Consider the following 24,802-nt stretch of genomic DNA (forward strand, 5'->3'; position numbering starts at 1 on the left):
TTATTTGGGTTTTTTTCCTATTGAGTTGTAGGGGTTCCTTAAATATTTTGGATATTCTTATCAGATAAATGGTTTGCGAATACTTTCTCATAATCTGTAGGTTGCCTTTTAATTTTGTTGTTAACTGGGTAGAAGCTTTTGGTTTGATGTCATCCCATTTGTCTTTTTTACTTATATTGTCTGTGCTTTTGTTGTTTTTGTGAAACCTGTGGATTTTTGTCCGATGGAAACGTATGTCTTTGTTGAAGAACGCTATTATTTACCTGTCATCTGTTTAAAGATACGTGAAACTCATCAGACTGGGAGAATAGAGTACTTTGGGAGAAAATGCTTTGTCTATATCTAATGGAGTCTTTAAAATATAACGATTATAAGTAACAGCAAATGTGAAAACATTTAAAACTGACTACATAGTACTTCTGTTTTTGGGGTTGCACACAAATATTAATCAGAGTGTAATTCCTTTGTTAAATATATAGGCACAGAGTTTTTAGTTAGATAAGATATGCATAATATTTGTAATATTATTTACCAGAATATTTTTCAAGTTCTCTATTATAAGGGGTATTTATGGTAAGGGGTATTTTTACTTGGACACCAGAAGTACAAGTATATTTTGAAAGTATAAATAATACTAGCCAAACAGCCAATTTATTTACTTAAATTATTGTCTAATATACTTTTGTGTTAATAGGCCACATACTCATTTTTTTAAAAAAAAGATGTGGTGTGGGAAATAAATCCATTGCTGTTGAGATCATTATACCTTTCTTTGGGTAATACATAAAAACATATAAGTACTGATAAATATTATGACCTATTAAAGGCTAAAAGTAGTTAGTAATCCTGCCTATGCTCTTTTTAAATACTCTTTTTTTAATCTTCCCTAAGGCAGTTGACCTACATTCACAAGAAGTGCCAGAGTGAACCTAATGGACCTGGGATAGCAGCATTGACTAGTGAGGAGCGAACTCAATGGGCTAAGGTTATATGGTTTCCTTTTGTTGTCGTTGTTTTAAGATTTTATCTATTTTTTAGAGAGAGAAAGAGAGCACGAGTAGGCAGAGGGGCAGAAGGAGAAGGAGAGAGAGCATCTCAAGCCGACTCTGCACAGAGCCTGATGTGGGGCTCGATCCCATGACCCTGAGATCATGATGTGGGCCAAAATCAAGGGTTGGTCACTCAACAACTGAGCCACCTAGGCGCCCCTCTTTGTTTTTTTAATTGAGGTATACTTGACATAAAATTATATTAGTTTCAGCTTTACAACATAATGATTAGATATTTGTGTATATATATTGCAGAATGATTACAATAAATCTGGTTAACATCCATCATCTCATATGATTACAAATTTTTTTCTTGTGATGAGAACTTTTAAGATGTATTTTAGGGGCACCTGGGTGGCTCAGGTCATGATCCCAGGGTTCTGGGATTGAGCCCCCATGTGGGGCTCCCTGCTCAGAGCAGTGGGGAGTCTGCTTCCACCTTTCCCTCTATCCCTCCCCTGGCTCGTGCTCTCTGTCTCGCTCACTCTCTCTCAAATAAATAAGTAAATCTTTTTTAAAAAAGATTTATTCTATTAACAGTTTTCAAATATGTAATACAACATTATTAACTTTAAAGGTATCTGCCACATTTCGAAAGTTTGTGTTATGCCACTTCACTTTTCACAAAGGACCTACATTAGTACTTGTTTTTGCTCATTGAAAGAAACCCAAAGAGGATTTTTGCTTTTATGAAAAAAGGCAAAAAGCAAAAATAGTGTTCAGCATTTTTTTTTTTTTTTTTTTTTTTACTGCATGCTCCCTGAGGAGCAAGGGTGGCAGCACCAAGCTCCTTCCCCAGGAGCTACCCTCACTATCTCAGCATCAAGCTTTGAACATCTGTGCCTATGAACATCTGTGCTGTATCTCACTTTATTTGTACATCCTCTACCAAAATGTGTCCTACGTTATCAGTAAAGCCTCTAAGAGAGGTTATTTTTTGGGCCCAGGAATGTTTAAACATTTTTCCATATAAATTAATAGTAATTGCTTCTTTGCTTTATACCATTTTGGCTTAGGAATGCTCTACTTCCAGATAGCAGTTTACACTTTCCTTAATGAACCTTTTCCCTAACGAACTATTTTGAGATTTTCTGGATATACTTAATTTGTAACATTTAATCATTAACTCTTTGCCCATTAGGTACGAGAATATTTGATTAGTCTTGATCCAGAGAACTTGACTATATTAGAAAAAATTCAGAGCAGTTTATTGGTATATACCATAGAGGATAGCAGTCCACATGTAACACCAGAAGATTATTCTCAGGTACGTAACTATCTTGCTCTGCTATTTCTCCTCACAAATTATTCTGGAAGACTCTTCTGTATACAGAAGATGAGAAGATTATTTGTTACATGTAGTCTCTTAAAATTTTTACATAGCTGTCATATATATGTACCAAATTGAAGCTTATACATAAATAATCCTTTGTAAATTCTGGCTTCATTGTTTAGGTAATTTAGATATATCTTGAACATTGTTTAAAGAAGTATGACTATTGTTTGCATGTACAGAAAATTTGCATAGGACACTGGGCTAAATGAATTTACCATGCCAAGGGTGGCATGAGAACCTTCCTGTAACCCACACCAGTGTGTCTTGACACCTTGGTGGGGTCTGTCCTAAAAATTATAGCACTCTTATAAGTTATTTATTTTAGCGTTTAGTTTTATTAACAAACAGACTTTAGTGAGTTTAAGAGTAAATGTGGCCTTACTTTGTTTCCCCCTCCCCCACCCACCCTGGGTAATATTATCATTTCCTGGGAAATAATAAAAGGTAGTAGTCATATTTGTAGAAGTCTCTTAGTCTTTTGAAAACACATATTATTTCATAATTCATTCATCAATATTAAATGACAGAAATAATACAGGATTGAAAAATCTTGTAGGTAGAAATAACTTTCCTTTATATAAACTTAGCTGTGTTTTTTTAGTAGGAGAGTTACCAAACTTCTGGAGGAAGAATATATTCTAATGTAGTGTTGTTTGAACTTTTACTGCTAGAATCTACTTAGACTTGTGTTGAGATTGCAGCCCACTACATACACACACACACGTAACAGAAGTTTCACAAAATAGTAATTACTTATAGTATCTGTGGTAGATTCTAATATTTGTATTCTCTTTTGTTCTTTTCTTTTGTAATGAATGTTTACTGTGATATACTAAATCGAGTGTGTGAGAAACAGGCTTAGTGGGATATGAATTTTTAAGATATCTTAATATTTAACATTAAAATATTAAATTAAATTAAAATATTATTAAAATATTTTCTTCATAAGTAGACTCTAATGACTAAACTTACCACAGCTTCTTAGATTATACAAGTTGCAAAAGCTTTGTCTTTTCCTTTGTAAGTTCTCTAACCCCCATGACTATTGAACCAGCTTTCTGTTTTCTGGTAGGATTTCTTGAGATTTTGAGAAATATTTAAAGACAGGGCTGGAACTAGTATTATCTCTTGAGTATAATTATTATCATCTTATTAAGTTTGGCTTACCTGAAGAGGAAAAGAGACGTGTGTGTGTGTGTGTGTGTGTACATTTATATAATATATACATACATATACATATAAGATATAAATACTTATAACCCTCTTAATATTAAAATTCTCTTAATTTTAAAATATATTTATTTTAGGCAACCACAATGACCCTTATAGGAGATCCAGCTGTACGCTGGGGAGACAAATCTTATAACTTGATTTCCTTTTCCAATGGAGTATTTGGCTGTAGTTGTGATGTAAGTAAACTTACTGAAGTTATTTTTCCTTTCAGTTGTTTAGGTTAATTTAGTGGCACTAAACTAGCTAGGCTGTTCTGTGGTCATATAAATACATACTTTTGTAGCTCTGTGGCATTATAACTAAAAGGTTTTAGTTAATGAATTCTCAGTGAAAACAGAGTATAGGACAAGTTATTTTCATTTGTAGTATGGCTAATGGTTTGGTATGTATCTGCAAAGTGGAATTTGTATTTTATGTGGTTATGGATTTTAAAGAATTATGAAGCTCTTTAAAATGCACTGTTACCTATTTATTGAGAATTACAACCTATTTTTTTTGAAGATTTTATTTATTTTTGCGAGAGAGAGAGAGGGAGAAGACAGGAGGGAACATGAATCAGGGGGCAGGGCGCAGAGGGAGAAGCAGACTCCCCACTGAGCTGGGAGCCCAATGCAGGACTCCATCCCAGGACCCTGGGATCATGACCTGACCCAAAGGCAGATGCTTAGCTGACTGAGCCACCCAGGTGCCTGAATTACAACCTGTTTTAAAAGATACAGCATTATGTCTGTGTTCTTTGCACAGAGAAGTATAGGTGGATATATTTCTAGATTTTCCCAGTAATTTAACTATTTTCCTAAAATAGCACATGATCTTTGGATCATTTATTTACATTATAGATATTAAAGTGTCTGGTGCTTCTACCATTTTTTACCTTCTTGATAAAAAAAGAAAAAACTTGTTTCTCTTTTATTCTCCTGTGATCATCTTTATTAACTCTACCTTGCCATCTTCTGATGGACATTCAAGAAGTCTGTGAACCAAGAAAATTAAAAAATGAAAGGTTGCAATATACACTTATAATCTCATTGTAAGATCTTTCATAAAATACGTAATTGGCTATAAAGTAGCATAAGGTAGTTTTTTTTGTTTTTGGTGGCCTTCCTCCGGAAGTATTTAGCAACTGTACAATACTAAAAAGACCTGTCATGTTGATCTGGGCTCAATAGTTGTATTAATCAGTGTTTATTCAGTTTTAGGTGATAGAAACCTAAATTTTACTGCCATTAGTTTAAGAAGGTATTTGTTGGCATAGGAGTACAGCTAAGTTTGGGTAAGACTGACTTCCAGTGGCTGAATGCTTTCATTAGAAATTTTTCTCTCCATTTTTTGGCACTACTTTCCTATGTTTGACTTCATCTTCAGGTAGAATGTCCCATGTGATTGTTGTATCCACAATCTCATGTCTTCACAGCTCCTTTCGTAGATTAGTGTTCCCTTTGCAAATGGCCAGCTTACCACCGCCCCGCTCCCCTCCTTCCCCCCAGTGGTTCCAGCACGAGTCCTAGGAATGATGCTCACTGGTTGTTATTGGCCTTTGTCTATCATGTGCCCATTCTGAGGAGTCAGGTGCTCTGATTCACCTGGCCTAGGTCACATGTTAAACCTTGCAGTCTAGGGGCTAGAATCATTCTCATCCAAACCATCACAGGTGTGTGGTGATTGCCTACAGCAAAAGCTCAGAAGAAGGTGAAGTGGTTGATGAGCAGGTAATAAAACTAGATGTCTATTATAGTAACTCATCAGAGTGAAAGGTTGCTATGAGTCCTTTTAAAGATTTGTTGTCTTTCCTCTTGGAGTTCATTGTTGACAAAATGTTTCTTGTTAATTGCCTCAGTTTTCTTCTCTTGAGTTCTTTCTTTTATTCTTCTTGACTTTCTCAGTCTGGTTTATATCCTCACTATTTCCTGGAAAACTATCCTTTGTAAAGTAGCTAACTGCTTCCTAGCATCTTCCCTTATGTCTCTTCGACCTGTTGCTACAGTCAATTACCCTCCTCATACGTGTTCCGACACTGCCTCCTTCCTAACGGTCTTTTCCTATCTACTGATTCTGACCTTAATGTTAGTCTCACTTTCTCCCTCCTGTGCATGTTCTCTTCCCTGGTTTAATAGTTTCATTTACCATTATTATATAGGTAGCTTGCAGTTAGTCTTTTTTTTTTTTTTTTTTTTAAGTTTTCGTTTAAATTCCAGTTAGTTAACATACAGGGTAATATTAGTTTCAAGTATACAGTATAGTGATTCAACAATTCCGTACATCACCTAGTGCTCCTCACTACAAGTGAACTCCTTAATCCCCATCACCTATTTCGCCCACCCCACCCACCTCCCCTCTGACAACCATCTCTATGGTTAAGAGTCTTGTTTCTTTGTCTTTCTCTTTACTGTTCCCTTTGCTTATTTGTTTTGCTTGTTAAATTCCACATATGAGTGAAATCATATGGTATTTGTCTTTCTCTGACTCATTTAGCTTAGCATAATACTCTCTAGCTCCATTCATGTTGTTGCAAATGGCAGAACTTTTTCCTTTTTTATGGCTGAATCATACTACATTGTATATGTATACCACATCTTCTTTATCCATTCATCAGTTGATGGAGCAGTTATTCTTCTCTAATTTTTACCTATTATTCTCATTTTGAGAATTTTGTTTCATTGTATATTGTTCAAAGTGGATGTTATATTGTTACATAAGGTTCAATTGTTCTCATCATCAAGAACTCATCATCTTACTTGCCTTCCTCACTTCCAGCCCTCAACCCCCGCCCAAGAAAACCACATTGCACTACTTTGATTTTTATTAATAGTACTAAACTCTTGCTATTTGCTTAAATTCAGGATGCAAATAACTTTAATGATCTTTGTTATCTGTAAATAAAGAATATTGATCCCATAATGAACACATATCTCAGCACAAATGAGATCTTTCTTGTAGTAAGTGTATGGACATGTTTTATGTATATGTATTAACACCCATTTATTTATAAAATTGATTATCTCCCCTAGATAATCTGCTTTTAAAAATCCCATGTTGGTTTCCCTTGTAACGTATGTAAAACGTCATTAGTAAAGTGTATATTGTTGGCCTTTGAACAACGTGGGTTTGAACTGTGTGGGTCCACTTAAATACGTGGATTTTTTTCAATAAATGCATATTTTATACTTTGATTGTAAAATGAGGTAGAAGTTGCCAAATGATTAAAAGTAAAGGCAAGGTGGCGGAGAAATGCTGAGAAGGCTGGAACAGCAGGCTCTCACCTGCTTGTGGCACTCCTCACCCCACTACCTGTGCAGAGCTTGGTTCCCTGAGATCTTGAACAAAAAGTTGCAAAGGAACTGACTCTAGAGAGGGATTCTCAGTGAGGTGCCGAGACCAGTCATTGTCCACAGTTGGCCAAGGACTGCAGAATGATAATCTGCATCCCCCCTCCACCCCCAGGGGTCCAGGAGAACACTCGGGGCAGGATAGCAGCAGGTAGTAATGTGGGCTGCAAAGCACAAGGCAGGAAGGAGCACTGCCTGAGGTGCTGAAAGTTCTCTAAAGCAGAGAACTACTTCGGGGAGCAGCTTGCCAGCATTTCTCACAAGCAGAAACTGATTTAGAACCATGAGGAGGAGTCAGGTGGAGAAAGCAACCTAGAGAGAAGGCTAACAGTGCTGTGCCTTCCCCAGTTCTCTGCCTTTCCCTGGACTCTGCTTGAAAATGAAGTTTCCCACATTCCTGGGTAACTTTGCTAACTTTGGGTGGGGATGAGGAGATGTGTTGTGCCTTATTCTACTCCTGTACTGTACAGTAAATGTATTTTCTCTTCCTTAAGATTTTCTTAATATTTTATTTTCTCTGTAAGAGAAAATTGTAAGAATACAGTGCATAATACTTATAACACAAAACATGTTAATTGACTGTTTTTGTTATTGGCAGATGTTATGTTCTGGTCAACAGTAGGCAATTAGTAATTAAGTTAGTTCTGGGGAGTGAAAAGTTTTATGTGGATTTTGATTGCATCGTAGGTCAGCATTGTTCAAGAGTGAGCTGTATACCGTATACTGTAAAAGTTGGTCTGTTCTAAATGCAGTGCCATGTTGCTGCTCTATTCCACTGGTGCTTAAATATGTACTTTGTGATTATGGTAGTAGTTAATTACATTTCCCTCTTGAGATTTAAAATCCTGAGGTCAGCTATTTTGTCTTATCCATCTAGGGTTTATCATTTGGCTTTGTGAAGGGCACATAGGAAGCATATAATAAACTTAAATAGTAACAGCAGTTACTGATTATTGCTGATTACCCACGTTCTGTAGGAAGCACTTTATAAGCATTATTAAAATCATTTTTCACACCAACTATATGATTATTACCCCCACTAACAGATGAGCCTGTTTACTTAAAGAATTAAGTAACTTCAACATTTACACAACTGGGAAATGGCAGAGTTTGGACACAGGATTGAAGCCCTCATTTCTAAAAAGTATGTTATACATATTGTCTCCATATAAATAAAAAAAAGAAAAAACTATATGAACAAACAAAACATCAGGAAAGCATATGAAGTTTTCATATTTCCTAACATTTTTCTTTAAATTGATGACTAGCTTTCCACCATGAGATGGGTGGGTAGAATTACCACAGGGAGACTTTTGTTTTTCAGTTTTGCTTTCTTACTGGGTCCAGTAAAAGAGTTAGCGATTAATTTTACGGGGCGCCTGGGTGGCTCAGTTGGTTAAGCGGCTGCCTTAGGCTCAGGTCATGATCCTGGGGTCCTGGGATCGAGCCCCACGTCCGGCTTCCTGCTCAGCGGAGAGCCTGCTTCTCCCTCTCCCTCTGCCACTCTGCCTACTTGTGCTCTCTATCTCTCAAATAAATAAAATCTTTAAAAAATTAATTTTACTGTCTCAAATGAAACAATACGTGATATCTGTGCACATTCTTTGTAAAACTGTAAAGATGCAGTTAGAGAATGGGCTTGTCAATGACCTGTGAGTCTCATTATTATATCAAAGAAGAGATGGGGTGAGTTGCTCGTGCATCTTCTTCTGACCTCCCTCAAGAGTCTTTCCTGATGTTGTGGCTGTTATCTAGTTGGTAACAGTGTTCATACTATACTTCTAGGCTCCACTGGACTGTGAGATAGGCCAACAGTACTCTGTAATGTTAGGATAATACTAAGACACCTAATTTACTCCTCTGAACGTGGACCCAAGTATGCTAGTCCGTATCTTAAGCCTCCCTTCTTTCTCTCCAGGGCTGGTAGTGCCACATTCAGTTCATGAATGGTAACTGTTTAATGTAAAGTGATAGCAGTAACATGGAGGAAAAAAACTGTCTGATGTAATTGTCACCAAAGGACATGGAGAAAAGAAGGCAAAAAGTTTGTCCTCCAGAATAAATGATGGAAAAATTCACTAGCTCCAGTTCCTTTCTCTCAGTATAGCTGTCAAACCTGTAATACTCCTGTAACTCAGACCATCTTTCCAGCATTCTTTAAACGTTGAGAATTATTTCTGCCACATCTGAACACTCTTCTAGACAGAAACACAAACTGATTACTCACCTAGTGGCCTATGTGTTTACCGATAAAGTTCACATGAATGCTCAGTTTAGCCTTCAGAAAGTCTGTCATGCTCCTTTGCTTGTTGCACAGTGCTCTTAAAATTTCAGAACATCTTAGCACTGCATACATACACCTGCTTTCATTAGGTGCTTCCAACTTTAAGTATTTGTTCTTTTGCAGCAAATAAAATACATCAGTCACTTACTATGCTGCAGGATATCCGTGTTGTTGTCTTTAGGTGAGGCATTGTAATTCTGCACCTTAATATGTATTAAGATTGGAGGGGAGGGAAATTGAAAATAAAATATTGGGTCAAGTTTTAAGTTGACATAAAGCATTCAAAATCTTGTGTATTTTCATTTTAGCATGCTCCTTTTGATGCAATGGCTATGGTAAACATCAGCCATTATGTTGATGAGAAGGTTTTTGAGAATGAAGGAAGATGGAAGGTATGTTAGAAAAAATATTTCATTTTTTTCTTTTTTTTTTTCACTCTTCAAAATTTATTTGGTCTTTTAGTTGGTATGACACTTAGGATAGTTGGTTGCATTGTCTTTACATTATATGGCCATGTATACTATATTCTGACATGTACACAAAATAAGATCCTTTAGAACAGTTACGCACAATTCATGCAATATTGAATTTATACATTGGATCCCAGGATGTGACTGACTGGAAAAGATGGACTAGGCATGTCGGTTGTTGGGGGAAGGAACCAGAAGTGACAGAACACACAGTAAATACACATCCGGTGTTCAGAGCAACCGCAGCTCTGACAGTGGAGCCTCTGAGACGGTGGGGCTAACTTACATTAACCAATTTAGGGCTACAAAGCCAGGTATCATCCAGCATCAGGATACAGCTGCAGGGTTTGGTGAACCATTCCTATTTGGAACTTTAGGAAACGGATGTTTTTTCTTAGGCCATTTTAATATTACTTGAGTAACAGATCAGATAGTAAGGACAATATATACAACCTCCAACTAAAATCCTGCTGTAGTCTAGACAGTGAAGTGGTACATTAGAAAACTTTAAAACTGCAGCTCCTTTTGGATCCCCCAAAGTGTATCTGCACTCTTCTTCAAACGGGCCTCCTCCTCAGGAGTCAGAGTCACCTTCACAACATCTGAAATTCCATTCTGTCCCAAGAGGCAAGGAACACTAAGGAAGACATCACCTTTAATTCCATAGAGACCCTTAATCATGGTGGAAATTGGATGCACCCACCTGAGATTCTTCATTATACTTTCTGCCAGATCTGCCACAGACAGTCCAATGGCCCAGGAAGTGTAGCCTTTCAATTTGATCACCTCATAGGCACTGTCAACCTCCTGTTCGTGAACCTCTTTCCACTGTTCCTTATCCGCATCAGTGCCTAAGTCAGGGTGCATATTCTTCAGAGAGACACCAGCAATGTTTACTCCACTGCATACAGGCACACTGGAGTCTCCATGGTCCCCAAGGACCCACCCGTGACAGCTTAATGGGTGAACTCCCAGTCTTTCCCCCATTAGGTAACGGAACTGGGCTGAATCCAGATTGCAACCGCTTCCAATAACACGGTTTTTGGGAAAGCCACTTATCTTCCAAGCCACATAGGTCAAGATATCCCCTGGATTGGAAACGACAAGCAACTTGCAGTTTGGGCTGTATTTTATGATATTAGGAATGATGAACTTAAAGATGTTCACGTTACACTGGACCAAATTAAGACAGCTTTCTCCCTCTTGCTGATGTGCCCTAGCTGTGATAATAACCAGCTTGGAGTTTGCAGTCACGTTATAATCTTTGCCAGAGACAATTTTTGGTGTTCTAAGCAAAAGGCTGCTATGCTGGAGATCCATCAGCTCTCCCTTCAGTTTGTCTTCCATGACATCAACAAGAGCAAGTTCATCTGCCAAGTCCTTCATTAAGATACTGATGGCACAAGCCATGCCAACAGCACCAACCTCAACAACTGTAATCTTATTCTGGGGGTTATGTTCTTCCTTAAGAAGATTTTGAATCAGCTGCTCTTTGAGAGTTGTCATTTTGGACTTAGAACCAAAAGGAATTGGGAGTGCACGTCCGGTGGGCGGGCCTCAGACTTGGCGGCAGCGGCTCCAACACCCATTTTTTTTTTCTTAACAGTTTTTTGATTTAACATTTTTAAGTCTTTTCCCTGTTTTCAGGGTTCAGAAAAAGTACGGGATATATCACTTCCAGAGGAGCTTGTTTTCACTGTGGATGATAAAATACTAAACGACATTAATCAAGCTAAAGCCCGATATCTCAAGCAGGTAGATTCTTTTACTTTTTTTCTTAGATACTAATGCTTTTTCTTTTAACTACCACATAAAAATTTTGGCTATCATCCAAGCATGATAACATAAAACATTTTACTTATTTATTTTTAAAGATTTATTTATTTTAGAGAGCACGAGCATGATGGGGGTGGGTGGTGGCAGAGGGAGAAGGGGGAGTAAGAATCTCAAGCAGACTCCCTGCTGAGCACGGACAGATATGGGGCTTGATCTCACGACCCTGATATCATGACCTGGGCTGAAATCAAGAGTCTGATACTTAACTGACTGGGCTCAGGTGCCCAAACAACATTAAAATATTTTAAATTATAGCTTTGATACCTTTAATTTTTTTATATGTAATGATTAATGCAAATGATGATTTGGTTATCTTTGGGGTGTTCTTCTTGGCTGATTTTTCACTTTTCCCATTTAATTTTTTTTTTTGTTAGGCATCTGATCTGCAGGTTGTGGCGTATGCCTTTACACCTTTTGGCAAAAAGCTAACCAAGAAGAAGATGCTTCACCCTGATACATTTATTCAGCTTGGACTTCAGCTGGCCTATTATAGACTTTATGGACGGTGAGGACCATTCATTTTCCATTTTCAGAATCTTGAAGTCCAAGGGTATATCTTTAGCATAGCTATTCCATCCTCACTCCCCAGTCTTTTTCCTGACTTTTTTCCCAAGTGGCACCATGTCCTAATTTGGACTTCCATCTTCAGTGTATTAGATTTTTGATGTGTGACACTTTTACAGTCTTGTTTTTCATCACCTAAAGTGTCCGCTGTCTTCTAAGAGAGGTTTTACTGTTCTTTGGAATTCAAATCACTTGGTTTTCTTGTAGCCTCAGTTTCCTCATGGGTTCATGTTTTTATAGATTATCCAGTCTTTACTAATTTTTAGGATAGGAGAGATGGTATGTTGTGACTTTCTACATCCTAGGCAGAATTAGAGGCTCCATGATCTTGCTTTTTAAATATCCAGTCTGAGAATACGTGTCTTTAAATGGGATATTTAGGTCATTTGCATTTAATATAATTATCAGTAAAGTTGGGGTTAAGTCTACCGTATTGCTCTTTGTTTTCTTTTTACCCTATGTGATTTTTTTTTTTTATCTTCTTTTGAACTCATAGTGTTGTTTTTTAATTGTTCCATTTTATCTCCATTGTCAGGTGTACTCTTTTGTTTCGTTTCGTTTTGTCTTTAGTAGTTGCACTGAGGTTTATAAAATACATCTTTAACTTACCTGAGTCTACTGTCAAGTAACATTTTCCACTTGAAGTGTAACATAAGAACCTTAAAACAGAACGCTTCTCCTGTTTTTTATGCTGTTGTTGTTGTATATTATACTTCTACATATATAGTAAGCCTCACAATACACTGTTACTATTTGCATTAAGCAGTTGATTATCTTTTTTTTTCTTGTGGTAAAATATATATGAAAAAAAACTTTCCGTTTTAGCCATTTTTAAGTATATAATCTAGTAGCATTAATTACATTCTCAGTGTTGTGCAACCATCACAACCGTCTATTTGCAAAATTTTTTCATTGCCCCATAGAGAAACTATATCCATTAAGCATATATAGTTTCTTACTCCTCCTTTTGCCTCAGCCCGTGGTAATCTCTAATTTACTTTCACTGTCTCTGAACTTGCCTGTTCTAGGTATTTCCTCTAGGTGGGATCATGCAATATTTGTCTTTTTGTCTTTGATTTATTTAACTTAGGATAATGTTTCCAAGGTTCATCTATATTGTAGAATAAGAACTTCATCCTTTTTTATGGCTAAATATTCCACTATGTAGATGTACCACATTTTCTTTACCCATTCGTCTGTTGATAGACACTTGTTTTATTTCCACCTTTTGGCTCTTGTGAGTAATGCTGTTGTAAACATTCACATACAAGTATCTGAGTCCCTGTTTTAATTTCTTTTGAGTCTATACCTAGGAGTGGGATTGCTGGGTTGTGTGATAATTTTTTTTCACTCTTTGAGCACCTGCCAAACTATTTTCCACCACGGCTATACCATTTAACATTCCCACCAGCATTATACAAAGTTTCCAATTATTCCATATCCCTGCCAACACTTATTTTTTTCATTAAAAAAATTATAACTATTAGTTTTGAAGTAATATCTCCTTGTGGTTTTTATTTGCATTTCCCTATTGACTGAGGTTGTGTATCTTTTCATATGTTGATTGGCCATTTGTATATCTCCTTTGGCAAACTGTCTATAAAAGTTCTTTGTGCTTTTGGTAATTGGGTTGTCATTTTGTTGTTGAATTGTAAGAGTTTTTTATGTATTCTGGATATGAAACCCTTATCAGATATGTGATTGGCAAGTATTTTCTCCCATTCTGTAGGTTTTCTTTTCACTCTCTTGGTGGTATACTTTGCACAATGTTTTTAATTTTGAAGTAGTTTATCTATTTTGCTTTCATTTGTTGCCTGTGCTTTTGTTGTCATATTCAAGAAATCATTGCTAAATCCAATGTCATGAAGTTTTATTTTTATTTTTTTTAAGACTTTATTTATTTGACAGAGAGATTGGGAAAGCACAAGCAGGGGGAGTGGCAGAGGGAGAGGGAGAAGCAAGCTCCCTGCTGAGTGGGTAGCCTGATGCGGGGCTCAATCCCAGGACCCTGAGATCATGACCTGAGCTGAAGGCTTAACTGACTGAGCCACCCAAGCACCCCCCGCCCCAGTGTCATGAAGTTTTACCCTTATATTATCTTCTAGGAGGTTTATAGTTTTAGCTCTTACTTTATATCTTTGGTGTGTTTTTTTTCTCTCTCTTTTAGAGAGAGAGCAAGAGTGCAAGCGGTGGGGGAGGTGGAGGAGCAGAGGGAGTGGAAGAGAGAGAATCTTAAGCAGACTCCATGCCTAGCATGGAGCCCAATGCGGGGCTTGATCTCATGACTCTGAGATCATGAGCTGAGCCAAAATCAGGAGTCGAACATTTAGCTGACTAAGCCACCCAGGCACCTGTCTTTGATACTATTTGAATTAATTTTTGTGTATAGTGTGTGGTAAGGGCCCAACTTCATTCTTTTGCTAGTGGATATCCAGTTATCCTGGCATCATTTTTTAAAAAAAATTTATTATGTTAATCACCATACATTACATCATTAGTTTTTGATGTAGTGTTCCATGATTCATTGTTTGCGTATAACACCCAGTGGTCCATTCAATACATGCCCTCTTTAATACCCATCACCAGGCTAACCCTCCTGGCATTATTTTTTGAAGAGACTGTTCTTTGAATGGTCTAGATGTTCTTTAAAATCAGTTGATTAGAGATGTAAAGATTTATTTCTGGGCTTTCAATTCTATTCATTGGTCTATATGTCTCTTCTTCTGTCAGTACCATACTATTTTGATTATTGTAGCTTTGTAGTAAGTTTTGAAATCCAAAAGTGTGTGTCCTTCACCTGTGTTCTTCTTTTTAAGATTGTTTTGGCTATTTTTGAAATTTCATATGAATTTTAGGATGAGTTTTTCCATTTTTGCAGAAGTGTTGGGGTTTTGAATCTCTAGACTGCTTTGGGTAACATTGTCACCTTAATGATAGGTAGTCTCCAATCCAAGAACACAGAGCCCTGTTCCATTTATGTTTTTTAAAATTTCTTTAAGCAGTGTTTTGTAGTTTCCAGTGTATAGTGTTTTTGCTTCTTTGGTTAAGTTTAAGCTTGAGAATTTTATTCTTTTTTATGCTATTGTAAATGGAATTGTTTTCTTAATTTTCTTTTCAGGTCATTCATTGCTAGTGTATGGAAATGCAGCTGATTTTTGTGTTGGTTTTGTGTCTTTAAGCTTTGTTGAATTTGTTTATTCTAATAGTGTTTTGTAGACTTGAGATCAAATCATCTGTCGATAGAGATAGTTTTGCTTTTTTCTTTCCAATTTAGATGCCCTTTATTTCTTTTGGCTTGAACACCCAATAGTACGCTGAATTATTCTTGTCATATTACTTACTTTAGGTGGAAAGTTTTTAGTCTTTTACAATTGAGTATGATGTTAGCTGTGAGTTTTTCATAAATATCCTTTATCATGTTGAGGAAGATTATTTCTATGCTTAGTATATTGAGTGTTTTTATTATGGGGGAGTGTTGGATTTTATCAAATGCTTTCCTTTGTCAAGGAGTATTACATTGATTTTCATTTGTTGAACTACCCTTGCATTCCTAGGATATATCCCCTTTGGGCGTGGTGTATTGTCCTTTTAATATCCTGCTGAATTTGGTTCGTTAGTAATTGGAAGATTTTTGTGTCTTTATTTATAAAGGGATATTGGTCTATTGTGTCTTCTTGTAATGTCTATTTTTTAAAGCTTTTATTTAAATTCCAGTTAGTTAACACAGTGTGGTATTAGTTTTGGAATCAATTTAGTGATTCAGCACTTCCACACAACACCTGGTGCTCATCACAGCAAGTACACTCCTTAATCTCCATCACCTATTTGACCCATCCCCCATGTACTTACCCTCTGGTAACCATCAGTTTGTTCTCTATAGTTAGAATCTGTTTCTTGGTTTGTCTCCTTCTCCCCTCCCACCCCCAACCCTTTGCTTGTTTGTTTTGTTTCTTAAATTCTACATATGAGTGAAGTCATATGGTATTTGTCTTTCTCTGACTGATTTAGCCTAATACTCTCTAGCTTCATCCAGGTTGTTGCAGATGGCAAGATTTCATTCTTTTTTATGGCTGAGTAATCTGTACATACCATATCTTCTTTATCCATTCATCAGCCAATGGACATTTGGTCTGTTTCCATCATTTGGCTTTTGTAGATAATGCTGCTGTAAACATTGGGGTGTATGTGCCCCTTCAAATCACTGTGTTTGTGTCCTTTGGATAAATACCCAGTTGTGTGATTGCTGGATGGTAGGGTAGTTCTATTTTTAACTTTTGAGCAACCTCCATACTGTTTTCCAGAGTGGCTGTACCAGTTTGCATTCCCACCAACACTGCAAGAGGGTTTCCCTTCTCCACATCCTCATGATGATGAGTGATGAGCATCTTTTCATGTGTCTGTTGGCCATCTGTATGTCTTCTTTGGAAAAATGTGTGTCTTTGTTTTTGGTATCAGGGTAATGCTGACCTCACTATGAGTTAGGAAATGTTCCTTCCTTTTCAGTTTTTTGGAGGAATTTGAAAAGGATTGGTGTTAATTTTTTGAGTCTTAGAATTCATCAATGAGGGGTGCCTGGGTGGCTCAGTTGGTTAAGCAACTGCCTTTGGCTCAGGTCATGATCCTGGAGTCCCCGGATCGAGTCCCGCATCGGGCTCCCTGCTCGGCAGGGAGTCTGCTTCTCTGACCCTCCCCCCTCTCATGTGCTCTCTCTCTCTCTCTCTCTCTCATTCTCTCTGTCTCAAATAAATAAATAAAATCTTTAAAAAAAAAAAGAATTCATCAATGAAGTCATGTGGTCCAGGACTTTTGTTTGTTGGGAGGTTTTTTATTACATTTTCATTTCCTTCCTTACAGTAAGTCCAGTCAGATTGCTGTTCTTTCTTGAGTCAGAATCGGTAGTTGGTGTGTTTTGTCAGAATATGTCTATTTCATCTAGATTATCCAGTTTATTGGTATATGGTTGTTCATAGTATTCTCGTACCCTTTTTATTTCTGTAAAGGCGGTAATGCCCTTTCTTTCATAACTAATTTTAGTAATTGGAGTTTTACCCCCTTTTTTTTCTTAATCATTGTAGCTAAATGTCAGTTTTGTTGATCTTGTCAAAGAACCAAATTTAGTTAACTTTTAATTTCTATATTTTGGTTATCTCTAGTCTTAATTATTTTCTTCCTTTTGCTAGCTTTGGGTCTACTTTGCTCTCCTTTTTTCCAGTTCCTTAAGGTGTGCACTTAGTCTATTGATTTGTGATTTTTTTTTTCTAATGCGGGTATTTACAGCTATAAACTTCCCTTTGAACACTTTTCATCCTATAAGGTTTGATAGGTTGCGTTTTCATTTTCATTCATCTCAGGGCATTTTCTAATTTCCCTTGTGATTTCTCCCTTGACCAATTGGTTGTTCGTGTGTTGTTGGATGTCTTCATATTTGTGAATCTTCCAGTTTTTCTTCTGTTACTGATTTCTGGCTTCATTCCATTGAAGAAGATACTTTGTATGATTTCAGTATTTTTAAATTTATTGAGACTTGTTTTGTGGCCTACTCAGTGGTCTTTCCTGGAAAGTGTTCCATGTGCACCTGAGAAGAATTTGTATTCTTTTATGAAGTGGCATGTTCTTTATATATCTGTTAGGTTTGGTTATTTATACTGTTGTTCAAGTGCTCTGTTTCTTTATTGATCCCCTGTCTACATGGGCTATATCTGTTATTATTATTTTTTAAATTTATTTATTTGACACAGAGAGACACAGTGAGAGAGGGAACACAAACAGGGGGAGTGGGAGAGGGAGAAGCAGGCTCCCCGCGGAGCAGGGAGCCCAATTAGGGGCTCGATCCCAGGATCCTGGGATCATGACCTGAGCCAAAGGCAGACGCTTAACCGACTGAGCCACCCAGGCTCCCCGGGCTATCTCCATTCTTGAAAGTTGGATACTAAAGTCTCCAACTGCCATTGGAGTGCTGTCTGGTTGTCTCTTTAATTCTGCCAGTACTTCCATCATGTGTTTTAGGGCTCTTTTTAGGTGCATATATTTTTATAATTGTTACATCTTCTTGATGAATTAAGCCTTTTATTAATATGTAATGTTCTGTTAGCCTCTTAATCCTATTGACTTAAAGTCTATTTTGTCTGATAACATAGCCACTCCAACTCTTGTACTTACTATTTTTATGGAGTATCTTTTTTCTTCCTTTTACTTTAAACCTCTTAATGTCTGTATCTATAGTGAATCTCTTGTAGATAGCACATACATAGATTATGGGTTTTTTAATCCATCCTGTCAATCTCTGCCTTTGATTGAATAGTTTAATCTATTTACATTTAAAATAATTACTGATAAAGAGATACTTAATTGTGCCACCTACCTATGTTTTCTTGTAGGTCTTATTTGGTTTTTGTTTCTAAATTCTTCCATCTCCTTTTTTTTTTTAATTTGCTTGATTTTTTTAATAATGTACTATTTTGAGTTCCTTCTTTTTCTTCACATTTTTTATCTATTTTATTCATGATTACCTTGGAGAATACAATTCATATTTTATATTTATAACAACCTCATTTGAATAATAACAGCTTAGTAGTATACAAAACTCTGCTTCTGTACATCTCTGTACCCTCTTTATTTTGCCACAGATTACATCTTTATACATGGCCCATTGATAAAGTTTATATTATTGTTTTATGCATTTGCCTTCTAAGTCAAATAAAAATAACTATTAAACATGTTGCTCTGTCTCCCATGTTTCCTATAAGCTCAGAGTTAGATCTAGAGACTTGAGAGTAAGAACCAGTTATTTTTATTATTTTTTTTCCGCAGTAAGTCAAATAATTAATGTCATTTGTTTTCTGTTTCATCCTGTTGAGATTAAGAGTGGATTTGTTAGCCAATGTCCATTACAAAGTTTCCTCCCTGAGTTTTTTACCTAATGGTTTTAGTAAGCATTGGTGATCCTAACCAAGATCTATTTCTTTATTAGAGGTTACAGAGCAGTGATATTTTTATTTACGGCTTTCATTTTAAATGTTTTTTTTTTTAAAGAATTTTAGTGTTTTTATTTACACTTTCTCCTTCATACTTTAAAAGGATACTATTTCAGCTCAGGGAGACAGCCATATAGACACACTGGGCAGAAGAGGCTTAGTAATTCTGTTTGAGCCGTCTTACTGCCCATGTTCGCATCTTTTCCTCTCATCCATTTGATCTCTTTAACTCTGAATGCCAACCACCAAGAATAAGAATGTTAAGTAAGAGAGCTCTATATCTAAAATTGTGTACATCGTTCTTTAATGCAGTCAGCACTCTGGGGGAACTTCGTAGAGAATGCTTTTCCTTAATTCTGCCATCATTCATGTAGTATGTGAAGGAACTAAAGGCCAAGGACTCTGTGTCATCTACTGTAAGTGCAGAACACTTACCACAAACTTAGTGGCAGAAAACAATAGACGTTATTTCCTATTTTCTGTCTCACAGGAACCCAGGTGCAGGCTAGCTGGGTGCCCCTGACTTCAGGTCTCCTGAAGTCGTAGTTAGAGTGTCATTCAGCTCTTTTTCTCATTTGAAGGTGCTCCTCAGCGGGGATCTGCTTCCAAGCTCACCTGTGATTACTAGAAGAGATCAGTTCCCTTCAGGTTATTTTCCAGAGGCCTCCCTCAGTTTCTCACCATCCTGGCCTCTCTGTAGGGCACCTTCCAGCATGGCAGCTGGCTTTCCTCATGCTGAGGAAGTGAGACCAAGTAAGATCTCTCTTTGTAACCTAATTTCAGAAATGATATCCTATCACTTTTGTCCTGTTCTTTTCATTAGAAGCAAATCACAAGGTCCATCTCATACTCAAACTGAGGAGTTACACAGAGTATTACTACCAGGAGGCAAGGATCACTGGGGGTGCATCTTGGAGGCCACCTACCACAGACACACCGCCCTACAGAACCTGACCACAGCCAAGCCTTTGAAACAGCCCATATTGTACCAGGCCCTGTGGATAGAGTACTTTTTTACTCTTGAATTACTGAAAGTAGTCTCTTTGTTACTGAATGTCTGAACAGTGGTCTGTAGGGTAGAACTTAGTCTCTGACCAAAAGCCGGCTTTATTAGGTAAACTTTCTTTGTAATAATATTTGAGCATTTTCTTTCTTTTTTTTTTTTTAAGATTTTGTTTATTTGAGAGAGAGAGAATGAGAGACAGAGAGCACGAGAGGGAAGAGGGTCAGAGCGAGAAGCAGACTCCCTGCTCAGCAGGGAACCCAATGCGGGACTCGATCCCGGGACTCCAGGATCACAACCCGAGCTGAAGGCAGACGCTTAACCAACTGAGCCACCCAGGCGCCCTGAGCATTTTCTTTCTTATGACATGTTCTTTTATTTATTTATTTTTTTCTTGTAGCCCTGGTAGCTGCTATGAGACTGCTACAACAAGGTATTTCTACCATGGCCGAACAGAGACTATGCGCACGTGTACAGTAGAAGCTCTTGGGTGGTGCCAGTCCATGCAGGATCCTTCTACTGGTGTGAGTATTGAAAGGAAAAAAATGCACAGTAATTATTTACTTGTTTAAAGGAACCTTAGTCCTTGAATAACTAACTTGTCTGCTTCAGTTCCCCTGGATCAGTAAAATACTTGCAGATATTTGTCCCTCGAGTTTTCAAAGCATTCATTCATTTACCAGTGAAGTGTATACTTGGAAAGAATATGAAACAGGAAAGACATGAGAAGAAGCCCATTTGTGTCACTTTCTAGGCAAAGTATCTTTAATACCATGAATATTTTACTATTATTGATCTACCTTTAGAATAATACCAGTAAAGTGCAGACTGTCCCAAAGTGCCTTCAGAGGAAGCTTTTCTTGATATGGTTGAAAGTTTTTGAGATCACAGATTCTTGTTTTCATGTATTTGGAACCAGAACAGTTGTGTTTTGTTTTATACTTTTTTAAAGCAGTCTCTGTACCCAGTGTGGGGCTCAAACTCACAACCCTGGGATCAGAAGTTGCATCCCTTACCAACCAAGCCAGCCAGGTGCCCCTGTCCTTTTTTTTTTTTAAACCATTTAAACAGGGTAGTTCCTTCCCACTGCTGTTTTGGTGTCATATTCTTTAGTTTTGATAGACATGGTTATACATAGGTTCATTTATTTTAATATCATAGAACTGTTTCATTATCATTTTTGAACAGCTCTGTGTTAGTTTTGAAATCCTAGTTGCTTCTGTTTTGACACTTAATGAGTATTATTTCAGCGCCACCCAGAAGCTCCTATTTTCCTTTCCTGGAAAGAAATCATCAAGATGAAGGAGAGTATAGGAAAGAAAAGGCAGTAGAAGTAAGGAAAATATAGAGAAGCATGTGTCTTTTTTTTTTTTTTAAAGATTTTATTTATTTATTTGACAGAGAGAGACACAGCAAGAGAGGGAACACAAGCAGGGGGAGTGGGAGAGGGAGAAGCAGGCTTCCCGCTGAGCAGGGAGCCCGATGCAGGGCTCGATCCCAGGACCCTGGGATCATGACCTGAGCCAAAGGCAGACACTTAATGCCTGAGCCACCTAGGTGCCCTAGAAGCATGTGTCTTAACATCTTTCTAGAAATCTTTTCTCTCTCAGATTACCCAAATTATGTTCAATTACATTGAATTCAGGGTTTTTTAAATTTGGTTTCTTTATAGTTTACTAAAGTATGTCTTGATTTTTAACTCAGCTTCTTGAGCGGCAGCAGAAGATGTTACAAGCTTTTGCAAAACATAATAAAATGATGAAAGATTTTTCAGCTGGAAAAGGTACCTACATTGGAATTATTCTGACTTTAAAAAAATTGTCTCATGTTGAAAAATTTTTCATACCTTCATACTTGGCGTTTCATTGCAGGATTTGACCGTCATCTTTTAGGTCTTTTACTCATAGCAAAAGAGGAAGGTCTTCCTGTTCCAGAACTCTTTACAGACCCACTTTTCTCCAAAAGGTAATATAATGTAGTGTTTTGATCCATCAAATCCTTTTTTCTGATGGTTAAAAGCTCTTCAGAAGCAATATAAGTTTCTGTCAGCCTAGTAAAATATCCTCTCTTTATGCCACACAGTGGTGGAGGTGGAAACTTTGTTCTCTCAACAAGTCTGATCGGTTATTTAAGAACCCTGGGAGTGGTGGTTCCCATGGTCCACAATGGCTATGGATTTTTCTACCAAATCAGAGATGACAGGTAAGGCTATTAGGTATTTAATGTGTGTTTGTTTCGCTGTCCTGTTTTTGGGACACTTGGCGAAATCAGTCCTTTAGGCGTTTTGTGCAGAACACCATTTAAAGTTGCTCAGTGACATACCATCATCATCCTCAGAACCCAGTAGACATTTTAACATACTTGTTCTACCCGAGGTGTTTTATGCTAAGTTCAGATAAAATTTGATGGCCTATATATATGTGGTGGTTCGTGTAGTCATAGATAGTACTGATGTGACCAAGATAAGAGACTAAGTAAATTAATTTATGTTCAAAAAAAGAATGTTTTACCAATTTAGATGCACTTCATTTGTGTTGTATGAGGTTTGTGGAAAGAGAAAGAAAATACTATAACTTGGTGGAGAACAAGATAATATGAAATTGGTAGAAAGGCTCGGGAGGTCCTCATTCATATAGTCCAGCCGTCTCTTCTCAGTGGTCTTTGAGAGTTTGGGAGATGGTAGAAGACATGACCTGTCCCAAGAGAGTTTCTGTCTGGTTTTTCTAGAAACATCTTCTCTCTCCTCTTACCCTTTCTCTCTTTTTTTCTTTTTTGAACTGTCTTCAAGTGCTGTATTCTTTTTTGGTGTTGTTGTTGTGTTAAGCACCATACATTACATCATTAGTTCTTTTCCTTTAATTTTTTATTGTTATGTTAATCACCATACATTACATCATTAGTTTTTGATGTAGTGTTCCATGATTCATTGTTTGTGCATAACACCCAGTGCTCCACGCAGAACGTGCCCTCTTTAATACCCATCATCAGGCTAACCCATCCCCCCACTCCCTCCCCTCTAGAACCCTCAGTTTGTTTTTCAGAGTCCATCATCTCTCATGGTTTGTCTCCCCCTCCGACTTACTCCCCTTCATTCTTCCCCTCCTGCTATCTTCTCCTTTTTTTTTTCTTAACATATATTGCATTATTTGTTTCAGAGGTACAGATCTGTGATTCAACAGTCTTGCACAATTCACAGCACTCACCATAGCACATACCCTCCCCAATGTCTATCACCCAGCCACCCCATCCCTCCCACCCCCCAGCACTCCAGCAACCCTCAGTTTGTTTCCTGAGATTAAGAATTCCTCATATCAGTGAGGTCATATGATACATGTCTTTCTCTGATTGACTTATTTCACTCAGCATAACACCCTCCAGTTCCATCCACGTCATTGCAAATGGCAAGATCGCATTCCTTTTGATGGCTGCATAATATTCCATTGTATATATATATACCACATCTTCTTTATCCATTCATCTGTCAATGGACATCTTGGCTCTTTCCACAGTTTGACTATTGTGGACCTTGCTGCTATACACATCGGGGTGCATGTACCCCTTCCGATCCCTACATTTGTATCTTTGGGGTAAATACCCAGTAGTGCAATTGCTGGATCGTATGGTAGCTCTATTTTCAACTTTTTGAGCAACCTCCATACTGTTTTCCAGAGTGGCTGCACCAGCTTGCATTCCCACCAACAGTGTAGGAGGGTTCCCCTTTCTCCACATCCCAGCCAACATCTGTTGTTTCCTGACTTGTTAATTTTAGCCGTTCTGACTGGTGTGAGGTGGTATCTCATGGAGGTTTTGATTTGGACTTCCCTGATGCCGAGCGACGTTGAGCACTTTTTCATGTGTCTATTGGCCATTTCGATGTCTTCTTTGGAAAAATGTCTGTTCATGTCTTCTGCCCATTTCTTGATTGGATCATTCATTCTTTGGGTGTTGAGTTTGATAAGTTCTTTATAGATTTTGGATACTAGCCCTTTATCTGTCGTTTGCAAATATCTTCTTCCATTCTTTCGGTTGTCTTTTGGTTCTGTGGACTGTTTCTTTTGCTGTGCAAAAGCTTTTTATCTTGATGAAATCCCAATAGTTCTTTTAGCCCTTGCTTCCCTTGCCTTTGGCGATGTTTCTAGGAAGAAGTTGCTGCAGCTGAGGTCGAAGAGGTTGATGCCTGTGTTCTCCTTTAGGATTTTGATGGATTCCTGTCTCACGTTTAGGTCTTTCATCCACTTGGAGTCTATTTTTGTGTGTGGTGTAAGGAAATGGTCCAGTTTCATTCTTCTGCATGTGGCTGTCCAATTTTCCCAACACCATTTGTTGAAGAGACTGTCTTTTTTTCCATTGGACATTCTTTCCTGCTTTGTCAAAGATTAGTTACATATCTCTTCTCCCGAGCTGCTTTCAGGATTTTCTCTTTGTCTCTGAGACTCATAAGTTTTACTATTAGATGTCAGGGTGTTGACCTATTTTTATTGATTTTGAGAGGGGTTCTCTGTGCCTCCTAGATTTTGATGCCTGTTTCCTTCCCCACATTAGGAAGTTCTCTGTTATAATTTGCTCCAATATACCTTCTGCCCCTCTCTCTTTCTTCTTCTTCTGGGATCCCAATTATTCTAATGTTGTTTCATCTTATGGTGTCACTTATCTCTCGAATTCTGCCCTCGTGATGCTGTAGTTGTTTCTCTCTCTTTTTCTCAGCTTCTTTATTTTCCATCATTTGG

General features: G+C 37.5%; 2 protein-coding genes across 5 annotated transcripts in view; one reads left to right on the forward strand and one right to left on the reverse strand.

Moving 5' to 3' along the window:
• CROT (carnitine O-octanoyltransferase) overlaps positions 1-24,802 on the forward strand; it is a 49,038-nt gene that overhangs the window by 19,704 nt on the left and 4,532 nt on the right. For both annotated transcript variants that reach the window (XM_027574887.1, XM_027574888.2), the window contains exons 8-17: positions 892-985; positions 2,191-2,316; positions 3,693-3,794; positions 9,537-9,620; positions 11,346-11,453; positions 11,909-12,039; positions 20,476-20,599; positions 21,780-21,858; positions 21,947-22,040; positions 22,158-22,277. In XM_027574887.1, the coding sequence (XP_027430688.1) occupies positions 892-985; positions 2,191-2,316; positions 3,693-3,794; positions 9,537-9,620; positions 11,346-11,453; positions 11,909-12,039; positions 20,476-20,599; positions 21,780-21,858; positions 21,947-22,040; positions 22,158-22,277 (1,062 nt within the window). The remainder of the gene's footprint in view (positions 1-891; positions 986-2,190; positions 2,317-3,692; positions 3,795-9,536; positions 9,621-11,345; positions 11,454-11,908; positions 12,040-20,475; positions 20,600-21,779; positions 21,859-21,946; positions 22,041-22,157; positions 22,278-24,802) is intronic.
• LOC113911933 (L-lactate dehydrogenase A chain-like) lies at positions 9,856-11,222 on the reverse strand. Of its 3 annotated transcripts, none has more exons than XM_027574889.1 (2): positions 10,518-11,204; positions 9,856-10,248 (listed from the first exon to the last, which is right to left on the reverse strand). In XM_027574889.1, the coding sequence occupies exons 1-2, from the start codon at positions 11,202-11,204 to the stop codon at positions 10,093-10,095; spliced, it is 843 nt and encodes a 280-aa protein (XP_027430690.1). In that variant the 3' UTR covers positions 9,856-10,092. The 3 variants fall into 3 exon arrangements, with proteins under 3 accessions (XP_027430690.1, XP_027430691.1, XP_027430693.1); XM_027574890.1 differs by having other exon boundaries at positions 10,091-10,785; positions 10,960-11,204; XM_027574892.1 differs by having other exon boundaries at positions 10,091-11,222.

This window comes from Zalophus californianus, chromosome 12 (genome assembly GCF_009762305.2).
Source record: "Zalophus californianus isolate mZalCal1 chromosome 12, mZalCal1.pri.v2, whole genome shotgun sequence".
Classification (NCBI taxonomy): Eukaryota; Metazoa; Chordata; class Mammalia; order Carnivora; family Otariidae; genus Zalophus; species Zalophus californianus.